The sequence below is a fragment of the Dendrobates tinctorius genome, unplaced genomic scaffold (genome assembly GCF_039654945.1).
Source record: "Dendrobates tinctorius isolate UK_male_01 unplaced genomic scaffold, ASM3965494v1 ptg000111l, whole genome shotgun sequence".
In the NCBI taxonomy this organism is placed as follows: Eukaryota; Metazoa; Chordata; class Amphibia; order Anura; family Dendrobatidae; genus Dendrobates; species Dendrobates tinctorius.
Genome location: NW_027361779.1, coordinates 42,594,625 through 42,619,942, shown reverse-complemented (window position 1 = coordinate 42,619,942; position 25,318 = coordinate 42,594,625). Strand labels below are relative to the sequence as shown.

Here is a 25,318-nt window from a genome sequence, read left to right as displayed (position 1 = left end):
ATTACGGAAGACACCCGATATTGAGGGTTTGCAGATTGGTCAACATGAGTTTAAGATATCCCTATATGCGGATGACTTACTGCTATATATTACCAACCCGACTGTGGCCTTTCCCGTACTTCTCCGAGAGTTCCGTAGGGTCGGGGACGTCTCAAATTTTAAAGTCAACTACTCCAAGACGGAGGCGCTCAATATCTCCTTGCCTAATGATCTGGTTTCTCAGCTCCAGACGTCCTTTTCTTTTAAGTGGAAGACGGCCGCCTTGAAATATTTAGGAGTCTTAATACCTGCTGACATTAACGCAACATATGCTCTGAACTATGTCCCGCTCCTGCAGAAAACTATCTTGGACCTTAAACGATATAACAGACCTCAGCTATCTTGGTTCGGACGGGTAGGAGTGATCAAGATGGAAATCTTGCCCCGATTCCTCTATCTTTTTCAGACGGCTCCTGTGCAGGTCCCGGATTGCTTTTTCAGGCGCCTGCAATCGGCTATCAATAGCTTTATTTGGGGAACTAGGAAGCCGCGGACTCGGTTCTCGGTACTAGTGAGACCCAAGACTAAAGGGGGGGTAGGCCTCCCTGATTTTAAACGTTATTATCAGGCAGTCTTGCTCTCTAGGATAGTCGATTGGAGGTTTGGCGATGCTCATAAACAGTGGGTGTTCTTGGAGAAACTTTTATCGCCCTCTTCATTGTATTGGCTACCTTGGCTGGGGGGGATCGGACGCCCGCCTGTGTCAAGTTATGCTCCACTCACACAGGTTGTTCTGAGGTTCTGGGACAGAGCCTACGTGAAATTACGCCTGACCTCTCGATTGAGCAGATTGAGTCCCCTTTTTGACAATCCGGCCTTTCCCCCAGCAATGAATAGATCTACGTTTTTGTGTTGGACGCGACCTGACGAGGTGGTACTGGGTCAGGTGAGGGATAAACTTGCGGGGCTCTCCGATGTGAGGGGGTTGCGGGGCCCTGGTCAAATGACGCCGCTGTCCTGGCTGGAGTTTCTGCAATTGCGGAGCTTCCTTCTCAGTATACCATTAGGAGCGCCAACGCCATTTGAGTCTCTGATGCTCCCTACCGAGGGTCCCTCTCATGTGGTTTCGGCGCTCTATGGCCTGGTCTTGAACTCACTTCCCTCTACTACGCTCGGCTTGATGGAGGCTTGGGAGAGGGACCTGGGGATCACCTTTTCTGAGGCGGATAGTTTAAAAATTTTCACTCTCGCGCACAAGATGACAATATCCAGTCAGTCGCAGGAGAGGAATTATAAATTGCTGATGCGCTGGTATAGATGTCCCACACTTCTCCATAGAATTAACCCGGAGACCCCGGATACCTGTTGGAGATGTGGATCCGCCGCAGGCTCTATGCTTCATGTTTGGTGGTCCTGTGGTCTCCTGCAACCCTTCTGGAGCTCGGTGTTTGATGCCTTTCATCTGATGACTGGGGTCCGCCATGAGCCCTCCCCTCAAATTGCCCTACTGTCCCTGATTCCCAATTCGATAGCTTCGGTTAAAAAGGGGATTCTAAGATTCTGTTTAACGGCTGCCAGAGCGGTTATTCCTCGGCATTGGAGGTCCACTGAGGTTCCCTCCACGGAGGAATGGATATCTGAAATGGAGAGACTTCATCGTCTGGAGTCAATGGTGGCGGGTGACGGTGATGTTGCATGTGAACAGAGGCGCACCTGGTTCCTCTGGCAATCCTTCAAGGAGAGCGCGGGGTTCCTGAACTGGCTACGTACATATTCACAACCCTCAATACGTGGACACTGATGCTATTGGGTCCCCTTTAACCCTCTCCCTCCCTACTCCCCCCTTTCTTCCTATTCCACCCACCCCCCTTTTTTTTTTTTTTTCTTTCCTTCTCTCTCTCTTCTCTCTTTTTCTTTCTTTCCTTCTTCTTATATCTCTATAACTGCTTTTCTTACAGGTTATTTACTTTGTTTATAAGGTTCATATCTGGAGATGTTTTTCAAGATAGCAAGCATGTATCCTATATATGCCAGAGTCCTTGTTTGGCTATAAGTGTGCTGCTTTTACAGAGATTTAATGTTTAGCCTTGGACATGGTAAATGGCTCTCTGTACTGCTTTTACTGTTTAAAAAAAAAAAACTTCAATAAATATATTTACTGGAAAAAATATATATAAATAAATAAATAAATCTTTGTCACCTGACCTCGGTCCCTCGATGAATAGCATGTCTTCTCTTCCACAGCCGGGGCGACGCATGGCACTAACGTCATACACTGCTTGCATCAACTGTTGGACTCTGTTTAGCAGGAGGCTGGTATTGATATTGCGGTGCAGAAGGTTGGTCTATGCACCGTAATACATTTAAATTGAATTTGCGTCTGTAGTGACCCAGTCCAGAGTGTGTCCGTCCCTTTAAGTCACTGTTCCCCAACTCCAGTCCTCAAGAGCCACCAACAGGTCATGTTTTCAGGATTTCATTAGTATTGCCCATGTGATGGAATTATTGCCTGTGCAGGTACTGCAATTATCATCTGAGCCATACTAAGGAAATCCTGAAAACATGAACCGTTGTTGGCTCTTGAGGACTGGCGTTGGGGAACACTGAATTGTGAGTAGCTTCTCTACACTACAGCTCACTCTCTAACTGACCCTCTACATTATTTGTGAGCTGTAATTCTCCATTTCTAGTCACCTCCATTTTAGATGCAAAGCATTTCTCATTTGCTGTGTTCTGGCACCATCTAATGGTGAAAGTGTACCCGCCTGGATTACTGCAACGCTCTATTAATTGGCCTCCCCATTACTCGACTATCCCCTCTCCAGTCCATACTTAGATGACCCTGGCTGCTGCATTATCTGGCTAATCGGTACTCGGACACGTCTGCTCTTCGCCAGTCCTTACACTGGCTGCCCATTCATTATAGGATCCAATTCAAAGTACTTGTTCTCACCCACAAAGCTCTCCACAGTGCAGCACCCCCCTACATCTCCTCCCTCATTTCTGTCTATCGGCCTAACCGACCGCTGCGCTCTGCAAACGACTTTCGACTAACCTCTGCACTAATCCGCACCTCCCACTCCTGACTCCAAGACTTATCCCGCGCTGCGCCAATCCTCTGGAATGCTCTACCCAAGAAATTAGGACTATCCACAATTTGCATAGTTTCAGGCGCTCCCTCAAAACACATTTGTTCAGAGTGGCCTATCACGTTCACTAATCAAAGTCATTCTATGTGTAAGTGTGCATGTGTAGCCCATCCACTATCTCCATCCTTCTCTCACTCCCTCAAGATGGCTGGACCATCATTGTAAATACACCATTGTAAATACACACCTGTACTTTGTAAGCTCTCACGAGCAGGGTCGTCTTATTTTGCTTTAATTATTGTATTGTTAACGTTGTTACTTATGACTTGTGTTTTGAAACTGTTAAACTGTAAAGCGCTGCGGGATATGTTGGCGTTATATAAATTATTATTATTATTATTATTATTATTATTGTACAATGATGCATAATTATTGTTTTGTAATGATCTGAGATGTGAATTCGGTCTCCTATTGGCCAGCTCCTATTCACATGGTCAATAGGAGGAGCTGTTTTCCAGGCAAGTCTAGAATGTTCTGGAGTCTGAGTTATGCCTTCTGGGAGAGCAGTAATAATGAGAAACGTGGCACTACTGGTGCGGTGCTCAAGTAGGATCCCAAACCAATAGGATATATAAACAAGACATGGCATTCAACTTAGATGAGTAGAAAAAACTTTAATGAACAGTCAGTGGTACATAATTCACAGACGTTTTGGTCTACTCAATCTTCATCAGTGTACCGACTGCTATAATAGGTAGAACATAATGAATGGATATACTTGTTTGTACCCCTTTAAGAGCTTAGTTTCTCTTATCTAATGGATTATAATACTTTAGGTTAAATTCCTTCTATGAGAGAGGAGCACATTCGTCTTATAAGGTTGTCTCCGTTCTTCAATAAAGTTGCTGCATGGGTCTAACATGGTGTCCAGGTGGAGGTGGGAATATCATTTTGGGTTGGGCTGTTTTTCAGTATATGGCACTGGCAAAGTTCATATAATTGAAGGAAGGATGAATGGACAAATGTACCGAGACATTCTTGATAAAAATCTGCTGCCATCTACCAGGATGATGAAGATGAAATGAGGGTGGATATTTCAACAAGACAATGAACCCAAACACATACCCCAGGGAAACTCTCAATTGGTTGTAGAGAAACAAAATAAAGCTGCTAGAATGGACCAGCCAATCACCTGATCTGAATCCACTAGAAAATTTATGGAAGGAACCAAAGCTAAAAGTTCATAGAAGGAGCCCATGGAACCTTCAGGATTTGAAGAGTGTTTTGTATGGAAGAATGAGCCAAAATCCCACCTGAGCAATGCATGTGACTAATTTCTACATACAGGAGATGTCTTGAACCTGTAATCACCAACAAAGGCATTTGTATGAAATATTAAATACATTTCACTAAGTGTGTTCAATACTTTTTCTCTGTGTCATTTCTAATTATTACACATAACTAGAGATGAGTGAGCACTAAAATGTTTAGATGCTTGTTACTCAAACTGAGCAATTTCTAATGCTCTGATTCTCGTTTCGAGTAGCGAGTATGATGGGAGTCAATGGAAAATCCAAGCATTTTTCAGACAGACCCTACAAGGAGGTCTGGGGGGGGGGGGCAGTGAAAATATTGAAATGTATGGAAAAAAAGGCTGAATGGAAGGAGAACAGCATAAGGAAGACCCCCTGGAAGCATCTCTGACTCCCAGATCACTGCTGAGAACAATGGGGTCACACTTTTACTCCACTTTAAGGACTGACAATAAAACATTCAAAATCAACGAAAATTGGAGTTTACAGCAAAAAAAAATTCATAGAAACATCTTTTCCTGTATGATGACTTACATACATTACCGTTCAAAAGTTTAGGGTCACTTAGAAATTTCCTTATTTTTGAAAGAAAAGCACAGTTTTTTCCAATGAAGCTAACATTAAATGATTCAGAAATACACTTTATACATTGTTAATGTGGTAAATGACTATTCTAGCTGAAAACGTCTGGTTTGTAATGCAATATCTTCATAGGTGTATAGAGGTCCATTTCCAACAACCATCACTCCAGTGTTCTTATGCTACTTTGTGTTTGCTACTGTGTAAGAAGGCTAATGGATGGTTAGAATACCCTTGAAAATCCTTGTGCAAGTATGTTATCACAGCTGAAAACAGTTTGGCTGACTAGAGAAGCTATAAACCTGACCTTCCTTTGAGCTAGTTCGGAATCTGGAGCATTACATTTGTTGGCTCCATTAAACTCTCAAAATGGCCAGAAAAAAAAGAACTTTCATATGAAACTCTACAGTCTATTCTTGTTTTTAGAAATGAAGGCTATTCCATGCGAGAAATTGCCAAGAAACTGAAGATTTCCTACAACGGTGTGTACTACTCCCTTCAGAGGAGAGCACAAACGGGCTTTAACCAGAGTAGAAAGAGAAGTGGGAGGCCCCGCTGCACAACTGAGCAACAAGACAAGTACAATAGAGTCTGTAGTTTAAGAAATCGACACCTCACAGGTCCTCAACAGGCAGCTTCATTAAATAGTACAGTGTCAACGTCTACAGTGAAGAGGCGACTCCGGGATGCTGGCCTTCAGGGCAGAGTGGCAAAGAAAAAGCCATATCTGAGACTGGCTAATAAAAGGAAAAGATTAATATGGGAAAAAGAACACAGACATTGGACAGAGGAAGATTGGAAAAAAGTGTTATGGACAGACGAATCCAAGTTTGAGGTGTTTGGATTACACAGAACTTTTGTGAGATGCAGAACAGCTGAAAAGATGCTGGAAGAGTGCCTGACGCTAACTGTCAAGCATGGTGGAGGTAAAATGATGGTCTGGGGTTGCTTTGGTGCTGGTAAAGTGGGAGATTTGTACAAGGTAAAAGGGATTTTGAATAAGTAAGGCTATCACTCCATTTTCCAACGCCATGCCATACGCTGTGGACAGCACTTGATTGGAGCCAATTTCATCCTACAACAGGACAATGATCCAAAGCACACCTTCAAATTATGCAAGAACTATTTAGGGAAGAAGCAGGCAGCTGGTATTCTATCTGTAATGGAGTGGCCAGCGCAGTCACCAGATCTCAACCCCACTGAGCTGTTGTGAGAACAGCTTGACCGTATGGTACGCAAAAAGTGCCCATCAAGCCAAACCAACTTGTGGGAAGGGCTTCTGGAAGCATGGGGTGAAATTTCTCCAGATTACCTCAGCAACTTAACTGCTAGAATGCCAAAGGCCTGCAATGCTGTAATTGCTGAAAAGGGAGCATTCTTTGATGAAACCAAAGTCTGAAGGAGAAAATTACTATTTCAAATAAAAATCTTTTTTTTCGAACCTTGTCAATGTCTGGACTAGATTTTAAATTCATTTGGCAAGTCACTTGATTAATAAAAGTATGAGTTTTCATGGAAAGCATAAAATTGTCTTGGTGACCGCAAACTTTTGAACGGTAGTGTATAATGCAAAATTTAAAAAGGATTTTAAAAAAATTATAATTTATGTAAACCAAAAAAGATTTTTTATTGTGAATGTAAAGTGAGGGTCATGGAAAAGACAGCAGTACATAAAGTGGGCCATATGTGCCAAGTACCCTACGGAGAACACCATGATGACAACTCTCCACCTCCTCCCTCTCCCACCTCATTCTCATCCTGAACCCATCCAAACAGGAGAGACGGGATGAAGATTGTGTGGATACTAGCCTCTCTTGCACTAGTCAACAGCTCCTGTTTCTCCTCAGCCTCCACCTCCTTATTGTTACGCAATCCGCACTGAGCAGATGAGATGAGGCCAATAGTATCTCCTTGTCTCATGTCTTCCGCCATCTCCACCTGGTCCACATGCATAGCTTCAGGTTTAATTGTGAGCAGTGACTGTTTAAGTAGGCACAGAAGCGGGATCGTTGCTCTGACTGTAGTGTCATCACTGCTCACATCTTAGTGGAGTCCTCAAAGACTTGGACAACTGCACAAATGTCAGACATCCTTGCCCACTTTTCAGTTATGTGCAGAGACTGACCAGAATACCGACAGGTATGTTGGAGCTGGTACTCAACAACTGGCCTCTGCTGCTCGCAAAGCCTTACCAACATGTGCAGTGTGGAGTTCCAGCATATGGTCACGTCACACACCAGTCGGTGAGCTGGCACTTGCATGTGCGACTTCAGCACTTCCAGAGCAGAGGTAGCTGTAGCCAAACTTGTGAAAATGGCCGCTGACATGGGGTACCTTGACTAGAGGCTCTGCTATATCATGGTATGTTTTTACAAAACGCTGAACTACCAAGTTGAGCACATGTGCCAAGCATGGTACTTTTGTGAGCTTGCCAAGCTTCATATCCACCACCAAGTTAAGGCTATTATCACACACAGCCTTGCCTGGTTGGAGGTTCAGTGGCAAAATCCACAGATCTGTCTGGTTTGTTATTCCTTTAAGTAACTACCGCAGTGTGTGGTTTATCTCCTAGACAAATTAGCTTCAGCAGAGCCTGTCGCCGCTTTGCTGAGGCAGAGCTTCCAACTTCCTGCTTCCTGGACGATGTGTTCTGAGATAACACACTGGAGATGGAGGATGAGGAGAAGCAGGAAGGGTTGCGGGAACTGATGTCTAACGTGAAGGAAACTTCAACTCCAGCCTCCACAATGTTCACTCTGTGTGCGGTCATAGAAATGTAGTGTCCATGGCAACAAGCATTTGTCCACATGTCGGTCGTTAAGTGGACAATCCCAGTAACTGTGTTGGTAAGGGCATGGGGATGTACTGGGACTCGTGTTTTTACAAGGCGGGAATGCCACAGTGGGAGAAAAAGTGGCTTCTGGGGACTGAGTACCAAGAGATGGCTGTCGACATGAGTCGGCGGAAATCCTCTGTGTCAACAAGCCTAAACGGCAACATTTCCTTGGCAAGTAGCCAGGAAATGTGCCCATTTAGCCTTTGTGTCTGTGGTTGGGTGGCGGAAACTTTCTCTTTCGTTCCAAGCCCTGGGGTAGAGACATTTGAACGCTGTGCTGGAACAAGTATTTGGACGTGCCTGATGATGGTGCGTCAGAATGTGCAAGGACAGGTGCAGAGCGGGGGGCATATGTGCGAGTGCCATGGACAGGAGATTGGAAAGCACCCAGCATAGAGGAAGAGGCAGTGGTGGCACCCGCTGGCACCAATCATGGACCCAGGCGTATGGCCCACCGAGTCGGTTACTTAGATGTGGCTGATCTTGCTGGTGGTGGTTAGGTTCTTAGAGGTCAGGCCTTTTCTGATCTTGATATGGCACACGTTGCAAATTACATTTTTTTTTTCTCTCAGATCTTTCTTTAAAAAAGTCCCAGACTGGGGAGCACCTAATTCTTTGACGGAGAATTCAAGAGTGTCGGTGCTCCGTAGAACCGTTGCCCATCTTCTCCCTCTAATCACCCCCCCCCCGCCTCTTCCTGCCATTTTTGCTGCTGCTGATCTCTCCCCCTCAGCCCTGCTGTCCTCACTCTGCATGCTAGATTCGGAGGTTGCGTCGGTGACTTTGTCATCACCACCTTGCCTTACACCATCGCACATTAGACCTCCTGGCTTGTTGACTTAACAACAACCTGACTTAACGGCAACTGTGTCTCATCATCTTCCTCCTTAGACAAAATTTGCCGTTTACCACCTTCATCTTCTTGTGGCTGTGGCTGCTCTAAGTTTTGTGCATCACTAAAAAGTATCTCCTCCTGTCCCTCTTGGAACATGCAGACTGAGAGGCCGCAATCAACAAGTGATTTTGTAAAGAGCTCCTCAGAGTGTCCCAGTGCAGGCTCAGAGTGATGATTAAGTGATTCAGACTGTTGGCAGGTGAGACTGGGCTATGTGGAAAACTGAGTGATGCTGCCAAGTATGCTGGAAGTATTATCTGCTATCCAACAGACCACCTGTTCACACTGTTCTGGCTTCAGAAGTGGTGTACCGTGCCTCCCTGCAAAGTTGGATAGGAACCTATGTGTCGTTGATGGGTGTGTATCTTTTGTTCCAGCAACAGGCGTATTCTCACCTGCCCCATGTCCTCAGCGTCCATTTGCACCATCATCAGCACTTCCAATTCCCCCTTCCTTACCATATGCCTTATGCATTTTCTAATTTCTAGGTCTCTTGAAACGAAGTCTATTTTTAATTAAGAAAAAAAATTGGTCACCTGCAGCAATCAAAGCATGTTTTGAAGTTTATAACCACTGTAATGTAACACAAAGCAAACAAAAGTGTATGGTTGACATATTCAATTCAGAAAAAGTTTACCACACTGCATGTATTAGTCTAGTTTCACGCATGTCCCTGCATACTCAATGTTAAGGATAGGTACGCAGAGAAATGCAGGATGCATATAGAAGTTGGCGGAGCATAGGCAGAGCTTCACGGAAGAAGAAAGGAGGAAGTAGGCTGCCATCCGCAGCCCTACCGAACGCTAGTGTGAAGCTAGCCTTACTCTACGGGTGAGTAACTGAATTCAGAAAAATGTTTCAACGCTTTCTGGGAGTGTTATGTAACACCGAAATGTACCACAAAGCACGTAATACTCCATCGATGACAATATAGTCATTTTTTTCACCCCCCAAAAAATGTGGTCAACTACTGCAGCTATATATTTAGCAACGGACTTCAAAAGCCATAATCCCTGCCTAGAGACTATATTCAGCCACTCTCCCTGCTCCTGCAACTCTCTCTCCCTCCCTCGGCTAAATGCAGAATGTATCTGATACAAACAGCAAAGTAAAAAATTAGCCCTTAGAAGGACTGTTGGTCTGATCATTCATCTTTAGGACCAGTATCAACACTACAGACCTGTGATTTAATAATAATAATACATTTTATTTCTATAGCGCCGACATATTCCGCAGCACTTTACATTTCAGAGGGGACTTGTACAGACAATATACATTACAGCATAACAATAATCACATAGATCATAACAGATACCAAGAGGAATGAGGGCCCTGCTCGCAAGCTTACAATCTGAGATTTGTTATGCTGTGCACACACAGGCCTAGAAAAGCACTCTCTTCCTCCAATAACTGTCACAGAGCTGTGTAATGGCATCAGTGGGATGAGCTTGGCTGCACCTCTCCTTTTATAATGCCTGATGATGTCATATAGCCAGCCAGTTACAGTTATGCCACTACCAAGATGGCTACAGCATTACCGTGACTCGCGGGCAATCCGTGCATGCTTATTGGCTGTGTAATAGACGCCAAATATGCGGGATGAGTATTCAAGTTTGGAACCAAGCACCAGCTAATGCTCGCCGAGCACATCTATTCTGCCTTCAGGCACGCTGACACGATGTGCAATCCAGCATACAGTATAAACCACAGCTCTGTCTTCCAAAATAATAAGACTGTTCTCTGTAGTGTAACTTGTTTATTTGTGAAGAGTATAGAACTTGCTCGGTAAAACTACAAGGAATACAAATAACATGCATAAGTATTGGGCAAATTATCACAGCTAACACAATCACAGGAAGTGTACATTGTGATGCAAACATTACATAGGAATACATTAGTTTATTATTACATTTACTGAGAACTGGCAACTAAAGGGTTAATGACATCTCTTGGCTGCTAGACAGTAAATAACACCTCTCTGAATCACTGCATTGCAAGAAAACACTGACTCTTACCAGATATGCTTTAGCCGGGTAGTGACTCAAGTAGAGAAGTTGCAGAAAAAACAAAGGTTGCACAGGAGGACAAAATAACATGTGCATCCTATGAGATCCACAAAAGGAAAATGGAGTCCCCTCCTCCCAGAATACACTGCTTCGTTACCACAAAGCATTGCTTCAATCCCACAGTGCATTGCTTCTGTTAAAGTCACAGGCTTTAAATGCTACTTAGGACGTAGCTATAAATTCAGCCACCACTAAATGGTGCTATAATTAACCCAGCAATAATACAAACATATTGCTTTATTCAGAGCACATAACACAAACAGACTGCCCTATATCAGAGTGCAGAACAAGATCCAAGCACCCAGATACTGGAGTGATACTCGAGTATCACAGAGCACATTCACTCATCCTTACACATAACTTAATTTATAGACACCTATGATTTGATTTCTTTGCCTGTGTGGATTGGATGAGTTATTGCCAACATCTGATGAAAATTCCATGTCAATAGCACCTTTACAAATATATTTGCTTAGAAAACTGGGGCAATATACTTATTTCACTTGCTGTGTCTGAGGCTGTGTGCACACGCTGCGGATTTTGCTGCGGTTCCGCAGCGGTTTTGGCCGCTGCGGACCCGCAGCAGTTTTTGCTGCGGTGTACAGTACCATGATTCCCTATGGGAATCAAAAACCGCAATGCAGACGGTGCGGAATTTTCCGCGCGGATTATCTGCGGTTTTCAATCCGCAGAAAGAATTGACATGTCAATTCTTTCTGCGGATTCCCCTGTGGTTTGCCATCTCCTCCATTGAGGAGATGAAAAACCGCAGGGCAAAACCGCAGAGCAATCCGCAGGTAAAACCGCAGGTATTTTGACCTGCGGTTTCACCTGCGGATTTTACAAAATCCGCGCGGATGAATCCGCACCTAATCCGCAGCGTGTGCACACAGCCTTATGAGTGAAATCAGTTTTTTTCTCGCCCTGGATTGAGCTATCACTTTCAGTTCATGGGGGATCAATAAAGACAAACTTTCCCATTCATGAGATGGGAGATGACAGTTGGTGCTTTAAAAGTTATATGGAGAGGTAAAGAGGAGTATGTAGGGAGAAACTTTCCAATGCAAGTTCTTCATAGAACCTTGTGAGCACTAACTCTCATTTCCTATCACAGTAAAAATCAGTATTCACTGAAAACAGATGTTATCTATGAACTAAGAATTTTGAGAATTAATGATCAGTCCTGGAGGAAAAAGAAGCAGATTTCTCTCATAAGATATATTACGATTATGCTTATTTTAACTTCTTTTCTTTTGTGTAGTGTTGATTTATAAAAAAAAAACAAAACTAAAAAAACCCACAACGGATACTCTTTGATTTTTAAAGTGTTGTATTGAACAGTTCTGCCATGTGTTTTTAGCTGAATTTCACTTACCCAAGGTAATTTAATCATTTGCAGGCACTACTTTCTGAGATGGATACGTGCCTGACAATTGGACATTCACTTCTGTTGACATATTGTGAAATGCAAGATCTATCTTGTGATGCTCGCTTTAAGCAGATTCTGCGCTCCAAAAGAGAATTTTTTCAGCATCATGTGCCATTTAAAATGATGGTATGTGCAAGCATGATGGCATCTTTAAATGCCAAGTAATGTTATGTAATAATGATAAAGTGAAAAAAAAGTATAGTGACCAGTGTAACTATATTGGTCCCCTTTCTCCTTTACAGGTGGGAGAACATGAAGTTGAATGCCACCCTTCTTTCCGCATTTACCTACATACAACCAAGATGCCAGAAGACGTGCCTCCAGAAGTAGCCTCTTTCTGCACCACTCTCTACTTCTACCAAGACAGAGAAGGACTCGTGGAGCAGCTGTTAGACAGATTTGTTTCGCTAGAAAAGCCTAGACTAAAAGAAGAACATGTACAACTGAAACAGGTCATCTGTTCTGTTACCTTTCATGGTTTGTTCCGAAAAATAAAATGATGAAATAAACACTAACTAATCTTCTCAACTTCTCATCTTTTATCAGGAGGGCTTGGCCAATATGATAATACGGTCAACTTTGGAGGAAAAAGTAATAGTAACTCTTCAAAGTCATGAGTCACTCTTGCACAGCTTATCTGTAACTAAGAAATTGGGAGATTTTACACTGCAGCATGAAGAAGCCTCAGAAATGTATGTTCAGCAATTCCGTAACCATAAGTATGCTATTTAGTAGCGTTAGGTATCTACTCCCCTGCTCTATACATATACAGTACATAGATTTATTTATGTATGTGTATATATGTATAACCACATGAATCTCTGTGCCAAAGGGTTTAACATAAAGTACTATGGGTCTTTATACAATGCAAAATGAGAAGGGTGATTTGCTAGAAGAAGCCAAGAAGTATCTTGCCCTTTGGTCTTGACTTGGAGTAATGGCACTGAATTTATCTTAACCATTTTTTCTGAAAAGGTACATGAAGACGGTTGCCGCAGAAAACAGCATGTTACTTGCCAGGGGAGATTTTCGTGAGATCGCTGTGCGTGGTGCTGTGATGTTTGACACTTCTAGAATGCTTCAGCAACTTAACAAAATGTATAACACCAGTTATAAACAGCTCCTTCAACTCTTTGATGCATCTGTAGCGCATTCAGAAAGGTGAGCTTCTAGAATATGAAAAATTGTAGAATTGTGTACAGTGTTATAGGCAAACTCAAGACAAACGCAACCTCACTCGATAATTAAACACCTAGGAGGCCCAAGATTTATTGGCTAGGGGAAATATCCATGTGCATAATTTTTTTTAACAGGGGCTGCTGATTGTATGTCAGCAGATATGCCTCTCCAATTAGCAGCCATGTTTAGGATCTTAATGCTGTGCCGTTTATGGAAAATACTGTTCTGAACAAAGGAGTAAAGAAAAAACATTGATACCTTGGGTGAAGAAATCCACTTCATTGTTCTTCTTTAATCACCAGTTGAAGTTTTCTGATAATTAGATTTCAGTGCACAGGGGCGGGACTGTACACTGGGTCTTCTCTTCCCGATCTGTGATTCCCTGACTTCTCCGCCTGCCTACGGTCTTTGAATGTCCAGCAGAGACTTGTCTCATTCACAGACCAGAGGCTGGCCAAGCGACTGAGGAATCACAGACAGGGAGAAGAGCCATTGTACAGTCCCACCCCTGTGCCCAGAAATCTAATTAGCAGAAAACTTCAAATATTGATTAAAGAAGAACAACAAAGGAGATTTCTTCACCAAAGGTTTCAATTTATTCAATATTTCAGCACCATTGCGGCCATGCCTTTACTTAACATTAAAAAATCGTACTGACAGGTTCTATGTAACTTATGAAGCTGGTCCTGCAGATTTGGGAAGTAATAATAATAATAATAATAAATTGGCCAGTCCTTTTAAGTCTTGATCTGTGTAGGACATGAGATGCTCTATAAGACAAACTCCTCTTTAGCCATTCTAAAGATATATCAAAAATTAATATATACAGAAGATTGAACCTAAAAAGAGTGGAAACATGGATGAAGAGTCACTTGTTTAACCTCAAAGACAAGCGAAATATGGTCATTAATGCAATTCTTTTTCTACAAGTTCATTTAAAGAAGTTGTCCACTAACTGGACAACTTCTTTACATACTCCTCGCTTAGTCCCCATAAATAATAAAGTTTATACTCACCTCCCATGCCAGCACCGTTCCTGCGGTGTCAGCACTCATTTTCCCGGGGCTCCCGTGCTGTTGTTGTGACTCATTACACTGGTGCCCAATCAGCGCTGGCATCACTGTCCCCTCTTTCTGTCAAATCGAGCAGGTAGAGGAAGTCCTCTTCATGTTCGATTTGTCCTAAGACTGGGATAGTGATGCCGATGCTGATTGGGTGCCAGCATCACGTGTCACAACAACAGCACGGGAGCCCCGGGAAAACGACTGCCAACACCGCTGGAACGGCACTGGCATGGGAGGGGAGTTTAGGCTTTATTATTTTATAGGGGTCAAACATATTGATCAAGATGGGTTGTCCTAGTAGTGGACAACCCCTTTAATATCTCTTCATTTCATTCCAAATTTACCTGACACCAAAATGATCTGATCTTTTGCATTGAGTCCGAGCTGTCAGACGCTCATGTCTTATTGAGCTGCATGAAATAGAGGAAATGCTGTATAGCCAAATCATTTCCAAAAACACTGATTAAATATATACAGTGGGTACGAAAAGTATTCAGACCCCTTTAAATTTCTCACTCTTTGTTTCCTTTCAGCCATTTGGTAAATTCAAAACAGTTGATTTTATTTTCTCATTAAAGTACACTCTGCACCCCATCTTGACTGTAGAAAAACAGAAATGTAGAAATTTAGGCGAATTTATGAAAAAAGAAAAACTGAAATATCACATGGCCATAAGTATTCAGACCCTTTGCTCAGTATTGAGTAGAAGCACCCTTTTGAGCTAGTACAGCCATGAGTCTTCTTGGGAATGATGCAACAAGTTTTTCAAACCTGGATTTGGGTATCCTCTGCCATTCTTCCTTGCAAATCCTCTCCAGTTCCTTCTGGTTGAATGGTGAACGTTGGTGGACAGCCATTTTTAGGTCTCTCCAGAGATCGTCAATTGGGTATAGGTCAGGGCTGTGGCTGTGTCAGTGAAGAACGGTCACAGAGTTGTTCTGAAGCCACTCCTTTGTTATTTTAGCTGTGTGCTTAGGCTCATTGTCTTGTTGAAAGGTGAACTTTTGGCCAAGTTTGAGGTCCAGAGCACTCTGGAAGAGGTTTTCATCCAGGATATCTCTGTTCTTGGCCACATTCATGTTTCCTTCAATTGCAAGCAGGTGTCCTGTCCCTGCAGCTGAATAACATCCCCATAGTATGATGCTGCCACCACCATGTTTCACTGTTGGGATTGTATTGGGTAAGTGATGAGCAGTGCCTGGTTCTCTCCACACATACCACTTAGAACTTTTTGATGATAATTCTATCCTCATCTCATCAGACCAGAGAATCTTATTTGTCATAGTCTGGGAGTCCTTCATGTGTTTTTTTTAGCAAACTCTATGCAGGATTTCATGTCTTGCACTGAGGAGAGGCTTCTGTTGGGCCACTCAGCCATAAAGGCCCGACTGGTTGAGGGCTGCAGTGATAGTTGACTTTGTGTAACTTTCTCCCATCTCCCTACTGCATTTGTGGAGCTCAGCCACAGTGATCTTGGGGTTCACCTTTACCTCTCTCACCAAGGGTCCTCTCCTATGATTGCTCAATTTGGCTGGACGGCCAGGTCTAGAAAGACTTTGGGTGGTCCCAAACTTCTTCCATTTAAGGATTATGGAGGCCACTGTACTCTTAGGAACCTTGAGTACAGCAGAAATTCTTTGGTAACCTTGGCCAGATCTGTGCCTTGCCACAATTCTGTCTCTGAGCTCCTTGGCCTGTTCCTTTGATCTCATTATTCTCATTTGGTCTGACATTCACTGTGAGGTCTTATATAGACAGGTGTGTGCCTTTACAAATCAAGATCTATCAGTTTAATTAAACACAACTGGACTCCAATGAAGGAGTAGAACCATCTCAAGGAGGATCACAAGGAAATGGACAGCATGTGACATAAATATGAGTGTCTGAGCAAAGGGTCTGAATACTTATGACCATGTGATATTTCAGGGGTTTTTTTATATAAATTTGCTAAAATTTCTACATTTCTGTTTTTTTCAGTCAAGATGGGGTGCAAAGTGTACATTAATTAGAAAAAAAATTGAACGTTTTTGAATCTACCAAATGGCTGCAATGAATCAATGTATGAACAATTTAAAAGAGTCTGAATACTTTCCATACCCACTGTACTATAGGATTATTCTGTCTCAAAAATATTACTGTGCTTAGATACTCATTTTGTTCTGCCTTTTATTTTAGGTATTCACTTAAAGGAATAGTGGCCAGTGTAACCAGTAACATTTTCTCATTCATATCAAGGTCCTTGCTGGACAAGGACAGACTGGTTTATGCCTTACTTCTAGCATTTGAGGTGAGGGTCACTTAATAGTAAAGTGTATTATTATTTTATATTCAAGTGACAAATAATCTTGTTAACAAACTGTATATTCTTATACAAGGTGCAAGACTCACTAGGACGATTAAGCCCCGGTGAGAGAGAATTCATCATTTCTCCAGTACTGTGTGTCACAGTACTACAGGGAAGAAACAGTAAAATGTTGGAGTCGCGGCAGCAAGAAAAAAATCCATTTGACTGGATGAGTGAAGAGCAGTTTAAAAATGTGCAGGTAAAAAAACATTGTTACTTTTTGCAGAAAGCAGATAATAAAACTTGTGTGGACGTATTAAAGAAATTGTTCCTATTTATTAATACTTCCTTAGAATTGCATTTGTTTTCCAGGAATGTGAGAAAGGAAAAAACTTGCACTCTCCATCCCTTAAAATCTTCCTTTATTCATGAATTTTAAAACATGGCAGCAGGTTGAGAATGCATCTCAGTAAGGACGACGGCCGTTTCGTGCTTCAATGGGTCCTGAAACAGGATGATTGTGGTCCCGTTGAAGCGCAGAGGAACAACCCAGTTTTTTTACAGTTTTTATTCCTTTCTCACATTCTGCAATATTTTTTTGTTTTTACTGGCACGCAAGGTCCCTGCTCCTTGGAAGAATGTCCTCAGCTTTTCTATGGTAAGGCGAGTGTTGGTGCCAGTTTTCCATGCAAGAATATGCAGAACACAAGCAGCGGAGACAACCATCACATGTTTCTCAATGCAAGCAATGACTAGCCAGGTCTTTCCCCGGGAAGGAACAACACCGGGAAGGGCAGTCTCCAATGAAGGAAACCACCTATGCCAAAACATGGTATCCATCCACAGACAGCTGTTGCCCCTCATCAGTGTGGAGTAGGAAACTGGCCAGCAGGAGCAATGCCTAGTAGAAGACTGTTTTGGCATAGGTGGTTGAGAAACATGTGATGGTGTCTCCGCAGTGTTGGATGTTGATCTCCATGAGTTCATTCATCCTCATTTTTCACAGTCTTCAACTAGGCATTGCTGCTACTGGCAAGTTTCCTACTCCACACTGATGAGGGGCAATACCCCGAAACAGCTGTCTGTGGATGGATACCATGTTTTGGCATAGGTGGTTTCCTTCATTGGAGACTGCCCTTCCCGTGGTTGTTCCTTCCCGGGGAAAGACCTGGCTAGTCATTGCTTGCGTTGAGAAACATGTGATGGTGTCTCCGCAGCTTGTGTTTTGCATATTTTTTACATATTTCCCATAAGGGATGGGGGCATTGCTCTAGAATCACTGCGTTGAGAAACATGTGATGGTGTCTCCACAGTTTTGGATGTTGATCTCCATGAGTTCATTCATCCTCATTTTTCACATTTTTCCATGCAAGGACACCATAGAAAAATCAACATATTTACAAGTATGCGGGCTGCATTCAGGAGGCCCCCGGGGTAAAAGGCAGAGGTTGTTTGCTCAGTATTTTGCACCTGTGCTGCCTTCATTTTCACCATCGGTGCCTGATGCATCCTGTTGTATATTGATATTGTAACCACTTATTGGTAAGTATGGACGCTTTTTTTTCTCTGATGGTTTTTGGAATGTTGTCCTTTTCAGCGAATCGCTTAAAGGAGCGATTCCATTAAAGGTTATTTTACTAATTCTGTGTATGTAGTGTAATTTGTGTTCATTTACTCACCTGCTGCTCTCTCCAGTGTCAAGTGCCGTCCTTCTCTTCTTAGTGACATCACTGCTCTTCAGACTATCTAGGTAAGGGTGCATTCACACTGCGTTCTGTATCCCCGTCGGGACATACGTCCAAATTACCCCACAAACTGGGGTCCAGACATATGCACCGGCGGGGGCCACAGACTGTAATTGTGACTGTAGAGTGAATTTGTACTATGACGTGTATCATTTTCGGAAGTGTACGCCTACAGGTGGCAGACAGTCAGACGTAGTAGACTGGGAGATTTCGGACGTACTGTTATAAGTTTATGCTAAAGTTCTATGGAGTCCGATGACGTGGGTCAGAAAAGAAGACAGACACGGTATATGACAGTTCAAGATGTATATATTGCAGAGATATGAACTTCAGATGAGATGCAAACTGTGACTCTACAGATAAGCAGGCAAATAAGACAGTCTCAAAGTAGTACATACCAGTCCAGCAATGCAGGGTCCGGGGCCCAGTGCCCAGAGCCTGGGCCGGCTCCTAAAGGTAAGCAGACCATAGCAGAGGTGAGTGCAGAGTGGGTGTAGAACAACAGAGTCCTTCCGTGGTACGTAGCTCCAAAGCAGGCGGGGTATCCCGAAGATTAAAAGAAGCAAGCAGGTTGCAGGTCCGTCCAGCTTGGCAGCAAGTAAGATACACAAGCAAGGTACAATGTGCAGAGTTCCTTTATATACACAGCAGACAGGAAACCAGAAGTATCAGACAGGAAACAAGATGGCCCCCGTGAAGCCAGCAGCTCCATTTTGGTTAAGGGCAGAATCCAACCGAACTAAGGGCAAGAGCAGACAAAACAGGTACACAGTCCTTACACGTACGCTCCAATGGGGACAAAGAACGCAATGTGAAAGCACCCTAACACTTCACTCGGCATAACGCCAAAGTAGCTCTTGCAATGTAAGTCTGTGGAGCATCAGAACGAGGCCCCAAAGGTTTACATTCTAAAAAAAAAAAGACTCCCGGCTCACTCATAGAGCATATAGTGAGCGTGAGAATCCGAAGATCAGTGCCATCACTGGAAAGAGGAGTGGAACGGTGTTGGAAACTGGAGAAGACGATGGAAGGCGAGTATATTAACACACTCACACTACGGTATATACAAATATAGACAAATTTTGTTAAAAAGAAAAAAGTTTAACCGAGTACTCCTTTAAGTGCTCTGGACTTACTGGATGCCAAGCAATATTTGATAAGGAATTATCTATGATATAGTTGTGGTTATTTTAGTACCATCCCCTCCGTTGCCCACCCACACATAAAAAGCACTGATGTGGGTAATTATTATTTGTATGGTAATACATAGCAATTATCTTCCATTAATATACATGGAGAGTGAACAGGCAGTCTTTGTTCTTGGATTAGGATGGTCTCTGTTCTTGAAACCCTTCCAGTCACACTTTATGACGGACTGGAAAAATAACTATAAATCACTATAAAACATGCCAGGTTTTTCCTATATAGACTATGAGAAAAGCAAGACTCACTTAGTCATTAATAAAAAAAATAAGCATGTGATCACCTTGTTGATGTTATACAGGATTTGTTATAAAGCCGGTCTGATACATTTATGAGAGAAAGTTTTGGGTTTTTTTGTAATGTGTATTATATTTAATAAAGGCTCTTGCCACGTGCTTTGACTGGTTTGGAGACCTCTTTGATCGAATGTGCAAAGATGTTAAAGACCTAACTTGGAAAACATTTTGTGAAAGCGAACAGCCAGAAAATCCTTCAAAGGTAAATCATTTGTCACAACGTCACTAGTTTTAGTTCTCCAAAAAATAATTATTCATGTAAACACTCGATAGATATTATTAAATAACATTTGCCAGACATTTAAAGTCTATTGCTGGGTAAAATATTTTACCAAAATAATATTTTGCTCCAGGGAGATACTTTTACATTTCCGATCTGTAAAAACATTTTTGGGGTTAGTACGTACCAAAAGTGGTCCAAGGGAGGACAACCATGGAGCCCATGTCTTGTGTCATTGTTCTCTCTGTTAGTTGGCTTTGTATTGGTTTACAAGCTAATACAGTATTTGTAGTCTTTAGTTTACACTGACATCACAGAATTACAGTTATAGATTTAAGTAATATATCCAAGTCATACATATATTCATGTTACTAATGTTTTGTATGCTATTTTCAGGTCAAATGGCCTGAAGGAATTGAGGCACTAAGTCCACTTCAAAAATTCATGGTTTTGCGAGCTGTACGCAAGGACAGAATATTACCATCCGCCTCTAACTATATCAGTGCTGCACTAGGGAAAACGTATGTAATGTATGAGATTCCGATGGATAATAATATACAAAATGCATCACGGTAATGATCTATTTGTATCTGTATCCTGTGATTTGCCTTTTGCAAACCTGAAATATGAGCTAATACGCACATGCGGCAGAAATTTCTGCAACTAAAATTCCATACAAGTGATATTTTTTTCTCTTTCCGTAACATAGAATCATAGAATCATAGAATCGTAGAGTTGGAAGGGACCTTCCTGGGCCATCTGGTCCAACCCCCTGCTCAAAGCAGGATTCGCTAAATCATCCCAGTCAGATGTCTGTCCAGCCTCTGTTTGAAGACTTCCATTGAAGGAGAACTCACCACTTCTGGTGGCAGCCTGTTCCACTCATTGATCACTCTAACTGTCAAAAAGTTTTTTCTAATATCTAATCTGTGTCTCCTCCCATTCAGTTTCATCCCATTGCTTCTAGTCTTTCCTTGTGCAAATGAGAATAAAGTTGATCCTTCTACAATGTGACAGCCCTTTAGATATTTCTAGACAGCTATTAAGTCTCCTCTCAGTCTTCTCTTTTACAAACTAAACATTCCCAAATCCTGCAACCTTTCCTCATAGGACAGGGTTTGCAGACCGGTCACCATTCTGGTCAATCTTTTCTGAACTTGCTCCAGTTTGTTGATGTCTTTTTTAAAATGTGGTGCCCAAAACTGGACACAATATTCCAGATGAGGTCTGACCAAAGAGGAGTAGAGGGAAATAATGACTTCACGTGATTTAGACTGTATGCTTCTGTTAATGCATCTTAGAATTGCGTTTGCCTTTTTTGCTGCTGCATCACACTGTTGACTCATATTCAGTCTGTGATCTATTAGTATACCCAAGTCTTTTTCACATGTGCTGTTGCTTAGCCCTATTCCTCCCATTCTGTATATGCTTTTTTCATTTTTATTGCACAGATGTAGTACTTTGCATTTTTCCCTGTTAAAAACCATTCTGTTAGTTGCTGCCCACTTCTCCAGTTTATTTATATCTTTTTGAATCCTCTCTCTCTCTTCTCTAGTAAAGCTATCCCTCCTAGCCTTGTGTCATCAGCAAATTTAATCAGTTTACCCTCAATTCCTTCATCTAAATCGTTGATAAAGATGTTGAACAATACAGGGCCCAGGACAGAGCCCCGTGGTACCCCACTTGAGACATTCTTCCAACTGGATGTGCAGCCATTTACGACCACTCTTTGGGTCCGATCACTAAGCCAGTTATGAATCCACCTAACAGTTGCCTTGTCCATTCCATACTTAGTATTTTTTCAATAAGGATTGTATGAGATACTTTATCAAATGCTTTGCTGAAGTCAAGATATACTATATCTACAGCATTTCCTTGATCCACCCAATCAGTGATTCCGTCATAGAAGGAAATTAAGTTAGTCTGACATGACTTATTAGTTACAAACCCATGCTGACTCTGTTTAATCACTTCATTCTTATCCAGGTACTGACATACATGTTGTTTAATTATTTGTGCAAAGATCTTTCCTGGTATAGAAGTCAGACTCACTGGCCTATAGTTGCCTGGGTCCACCTTCTTCCCCTTTTTGAAGATAGGAACAACATTTGCTCTTCTCCAGTCTTCTGGGACTTCTCCTGTTCTCCAAGAATTTTCAAAGATTATGGAGAGGGGTTCAAAAATTTCTTCTGCTATCTCCTTCAGTACTCTGGGGTGTAATTCATCTGGACCTGGAGACTTGAATTCATTTAGGTTAGCTAAGTGTTTCCTCAATGAATTGAACATGAACATTGATTTCTGTAAACCCTATTTAGTGGATTAGGAGTGTCGCAGAAATATCTGAAATAAATCTGCTAGAAGTGAAGGGAATCTACCACCAGTATAGACCCATTCCAGCTCCATGACATACCATTACATCATGGAGCAGGTGCGGCTGTATGGAGCGGGCTCAGGAGCTGAGTCTGCTTTGGGCAGGACAGGTGCCAACTGTGTTATACAGCTAGCACATCCATCTAGCTCTGATGTAATTGTGTGATCTAACAATATAGTACGAAGTATGTTTTGCTCTTTGAGGGTCTATGGAAAACCAACCAACAATCCCTGTGGCTTCTGTAAATTTCTATGGCGCAATATTGGTTGGGCGTCTGGTCAGGTACTAATTGTCCATCCGGTAGAAGAAACCTTCAGTACAGAATTAGGAATTCTTGAAAGCGGGTTTTTATTGAACTGACTAGTGTATAAAAAAATCCCAACATTTCGGCCTTTCTGGTCTTTATCAAGGATATCTGACGGTTCACTAAGTGACCTGCCCAGGTCTCAGAAACTAATGCCTAATGACTACGGTAATTGTCCATAAGCGATCGCACTGGGGCAATGAGTTGCCATGGCAGCCCTGAGGTTGGTGGATGTCCCCATCTCTGCTATCATGGATCTACTGTAAAGATCAGCTACATGATGTGATTCATATGTCAGTGATTTTCACTATATATTACAATACTAAAACAATGCAATAATAGTACAAGAGATTGCAGGTTCATGCCCCCTATGGAAAGGATCGCCAACTTGACTTTTTATTTTTTCTGGAAGCTTTCCAAAAAATCACAGACAGACAATATTTTTACAGACACATTGGAAAACCATATTAAATCATTATAATTATTAGTGATCCATGTCTACAGCCCACAATTCTGATATGAAGACAACAGCTGCATTCACTGTAAAATTATGATAATTACAGTCAAAATAATCTCTACAAGTTTCTTCAGTTTCAAAACATTCACGGATATTTTAAAGACTTTTTACGGACAGGGACAGAAAGTGCCTTATTTGTACTGACTGTCCTAGAATTTCTTGATAGTTGGCAACCCTTCCAATGGAGACTAAAAAATATAGTGAATAGTTAAAAAAAATTGTCAAAAAATAAAAAAATGAACATTTTAGGCTGGTTTCACATTAACGTTTGTGTGCGCAACGTACGTATATTTAACATGTTGTACGCAGGGACATGCTTTTGCGTACACATACGTCGTTTTACTGTGTACGGCAGTGTCCGCCAAACGCAACATGTTGCATTTTTTGAGGCGTCAAAAATCTGTCAAGTATGCACAGGCATGCGCATGCGGATGAGTTCGTCAAAAAAAGCATTACTGTCTATGGGAACACATTGATGTGCAAGGACATGCGTTCGATACGCATGCGTTCTTCAAACTGTAAATAGAAATCCCATGAGACACGCCCATTTTTATCTGATGTCATATCTAACGCATGCGCACAAACAACGCAAACACATGCAAAAATGCATACAAACGCATGCACAAGCAGCATTTTTCCGTCATGCGTGAAATGATGCGCATTAAAAGCGCTGCTTAAACATGCATTTTGCATGCATTTTTTAATGCGTTTGCACATGCGGATGATATGCTGTGGACTCAAATGCTAATGTGAACCTAGCCTTAATCCCCCCTCACTTTCCCATCAAACAATTAAGTAAATAAAAAGATAAGTATATTCAGTACTGCCTTATCAGTAAAAGTGTAAAATTTGCCACGTCTCAAAGTTTACCTAAGGCCTCATTCACATGTCCATGTTTCCAGTATATATGGCATGCGATTACGGATACCATTAGGATCCAGCAAGGTCTTTTTGCAACCCACTAATTAGGCCTGATTCTAAGGAGTATTTTATTTTACTCATTTATATAGCGCCAGTAATTCCACAGCGCTTTACAGACATTATTGGCTCTGTCCCCGATGGGGCTCACAATCTAGATATGGCCTGTCAATAAACTGGTAATGCACAAAATTCTGTGCTGTTTGTAGGGGGGCCCTGACCACTAGAAAGCAGGAAGGATTTTCTTGTTTTGCCAAAGCATCACTTTAATGTTTAAACCATGTACATGCTACGTTATTGTGCGGTCATTATAATGGTCATTGCTATAAAAATACCCTCAAATTTAAGTGTTGACCATTTGTGAAATGAAACAATCATAGACATATTTTATTACCTAATAACAGGTATACATCAGATGTAGCCACTGATCTTCAGGCAACTCTGTCATGGATGTCACCACATGAGCCAGGGTTACTACTTTATGGTACAGATAGTAAGTTGCCACGTACCATACTTGAATCCTTTGCAGAAGCAAATAACCAAAAAATCACTGTATTCCCCATTGGATTCTCTGAAGACAAAACTAAGGACGTCTTGACCCAAGTAATGTCTGAGGTATTTATTGATCATTTATCTGAGTGATTTTAGAAGTTAAAGGGATTTTCCCACAAACAAACTGGGAAATTTTAATTAATAGAGCTTGGAATAATAAGTTCCACAATTAGATGGGTTAAAAATGTTCCTGTGCTGAGATAATCTTATAAATGTGCTGCTGCTGTGTACTGTGTAATGGCTGTGTCTGACCGTACAGGGATATGATCTGATCATACTACAGCTCATGGCCAGGGGAACGCATAACTCACTATTTATAAGTTAGTATTCAGCAGGGGCTCACAGCTGCTGTATTCTGAAGTAACAAATTTCATTGCCTGCTTTATCACAGGGGCAAGTGTTTCGCCATGTCTCTTGCCCTTTGAGCTCATCATAAATTATGTCAGTGACGTAAGAGCTCCTCGCATCCTTGAACTTAG

The 25,318-nt window shown here is 42.0% G+C and overlaps 1 protein-coding gene across 1 annotated transcript in view; it reads left to right on the top strand.

The window, feature by feature from the left end:
• LOC141100933 (uncharacterized) overlaps positions 1 to 25,318 on the top strand; it is a 516,918-nt gene that overhangs the window by 432,858 nt on the left and 58,742 nt on the right. The window contains exons 88-96 of the mRNA XM_073589707.1: positions 12,157 to 12,312; positions 12,429 to 12,638; positions 12,733 to 12,878; positions 13,162 to 13,347; positions 16,605 to 16,716; positions 16,805 to 16,972; positions 20,043 to 20,159; positions 20,574 to 20,698; positions 24,692 to 24,902. Coding sequence (XP_073445808.1) covers positions 12,157 to 12,312; positions 12,429 to 12,638; positions 12,733 to 12,878; positions 13,162 to 13,347; positions 16,605 to 16,716; positions 16,805 to 16,972; positions 20,043 to 20,159; positions 20,574 to 20,698; positions 24,692 to 24,902 — 1,431 coding nt within the window. The remainder of the gene's footprint in view (positions 1 to 12,156; positions 12,313 to 12,428; positions 12,639 to 12,732; positions 12,879 to 13,161; positions 13,348 to 16,604; positions 16,717 to 16,804; positions 16,973 to 20,042; positions 20,160 to 20,573; positions 20,699 to 24,691; positions 24,903 to 25,318) is intronic.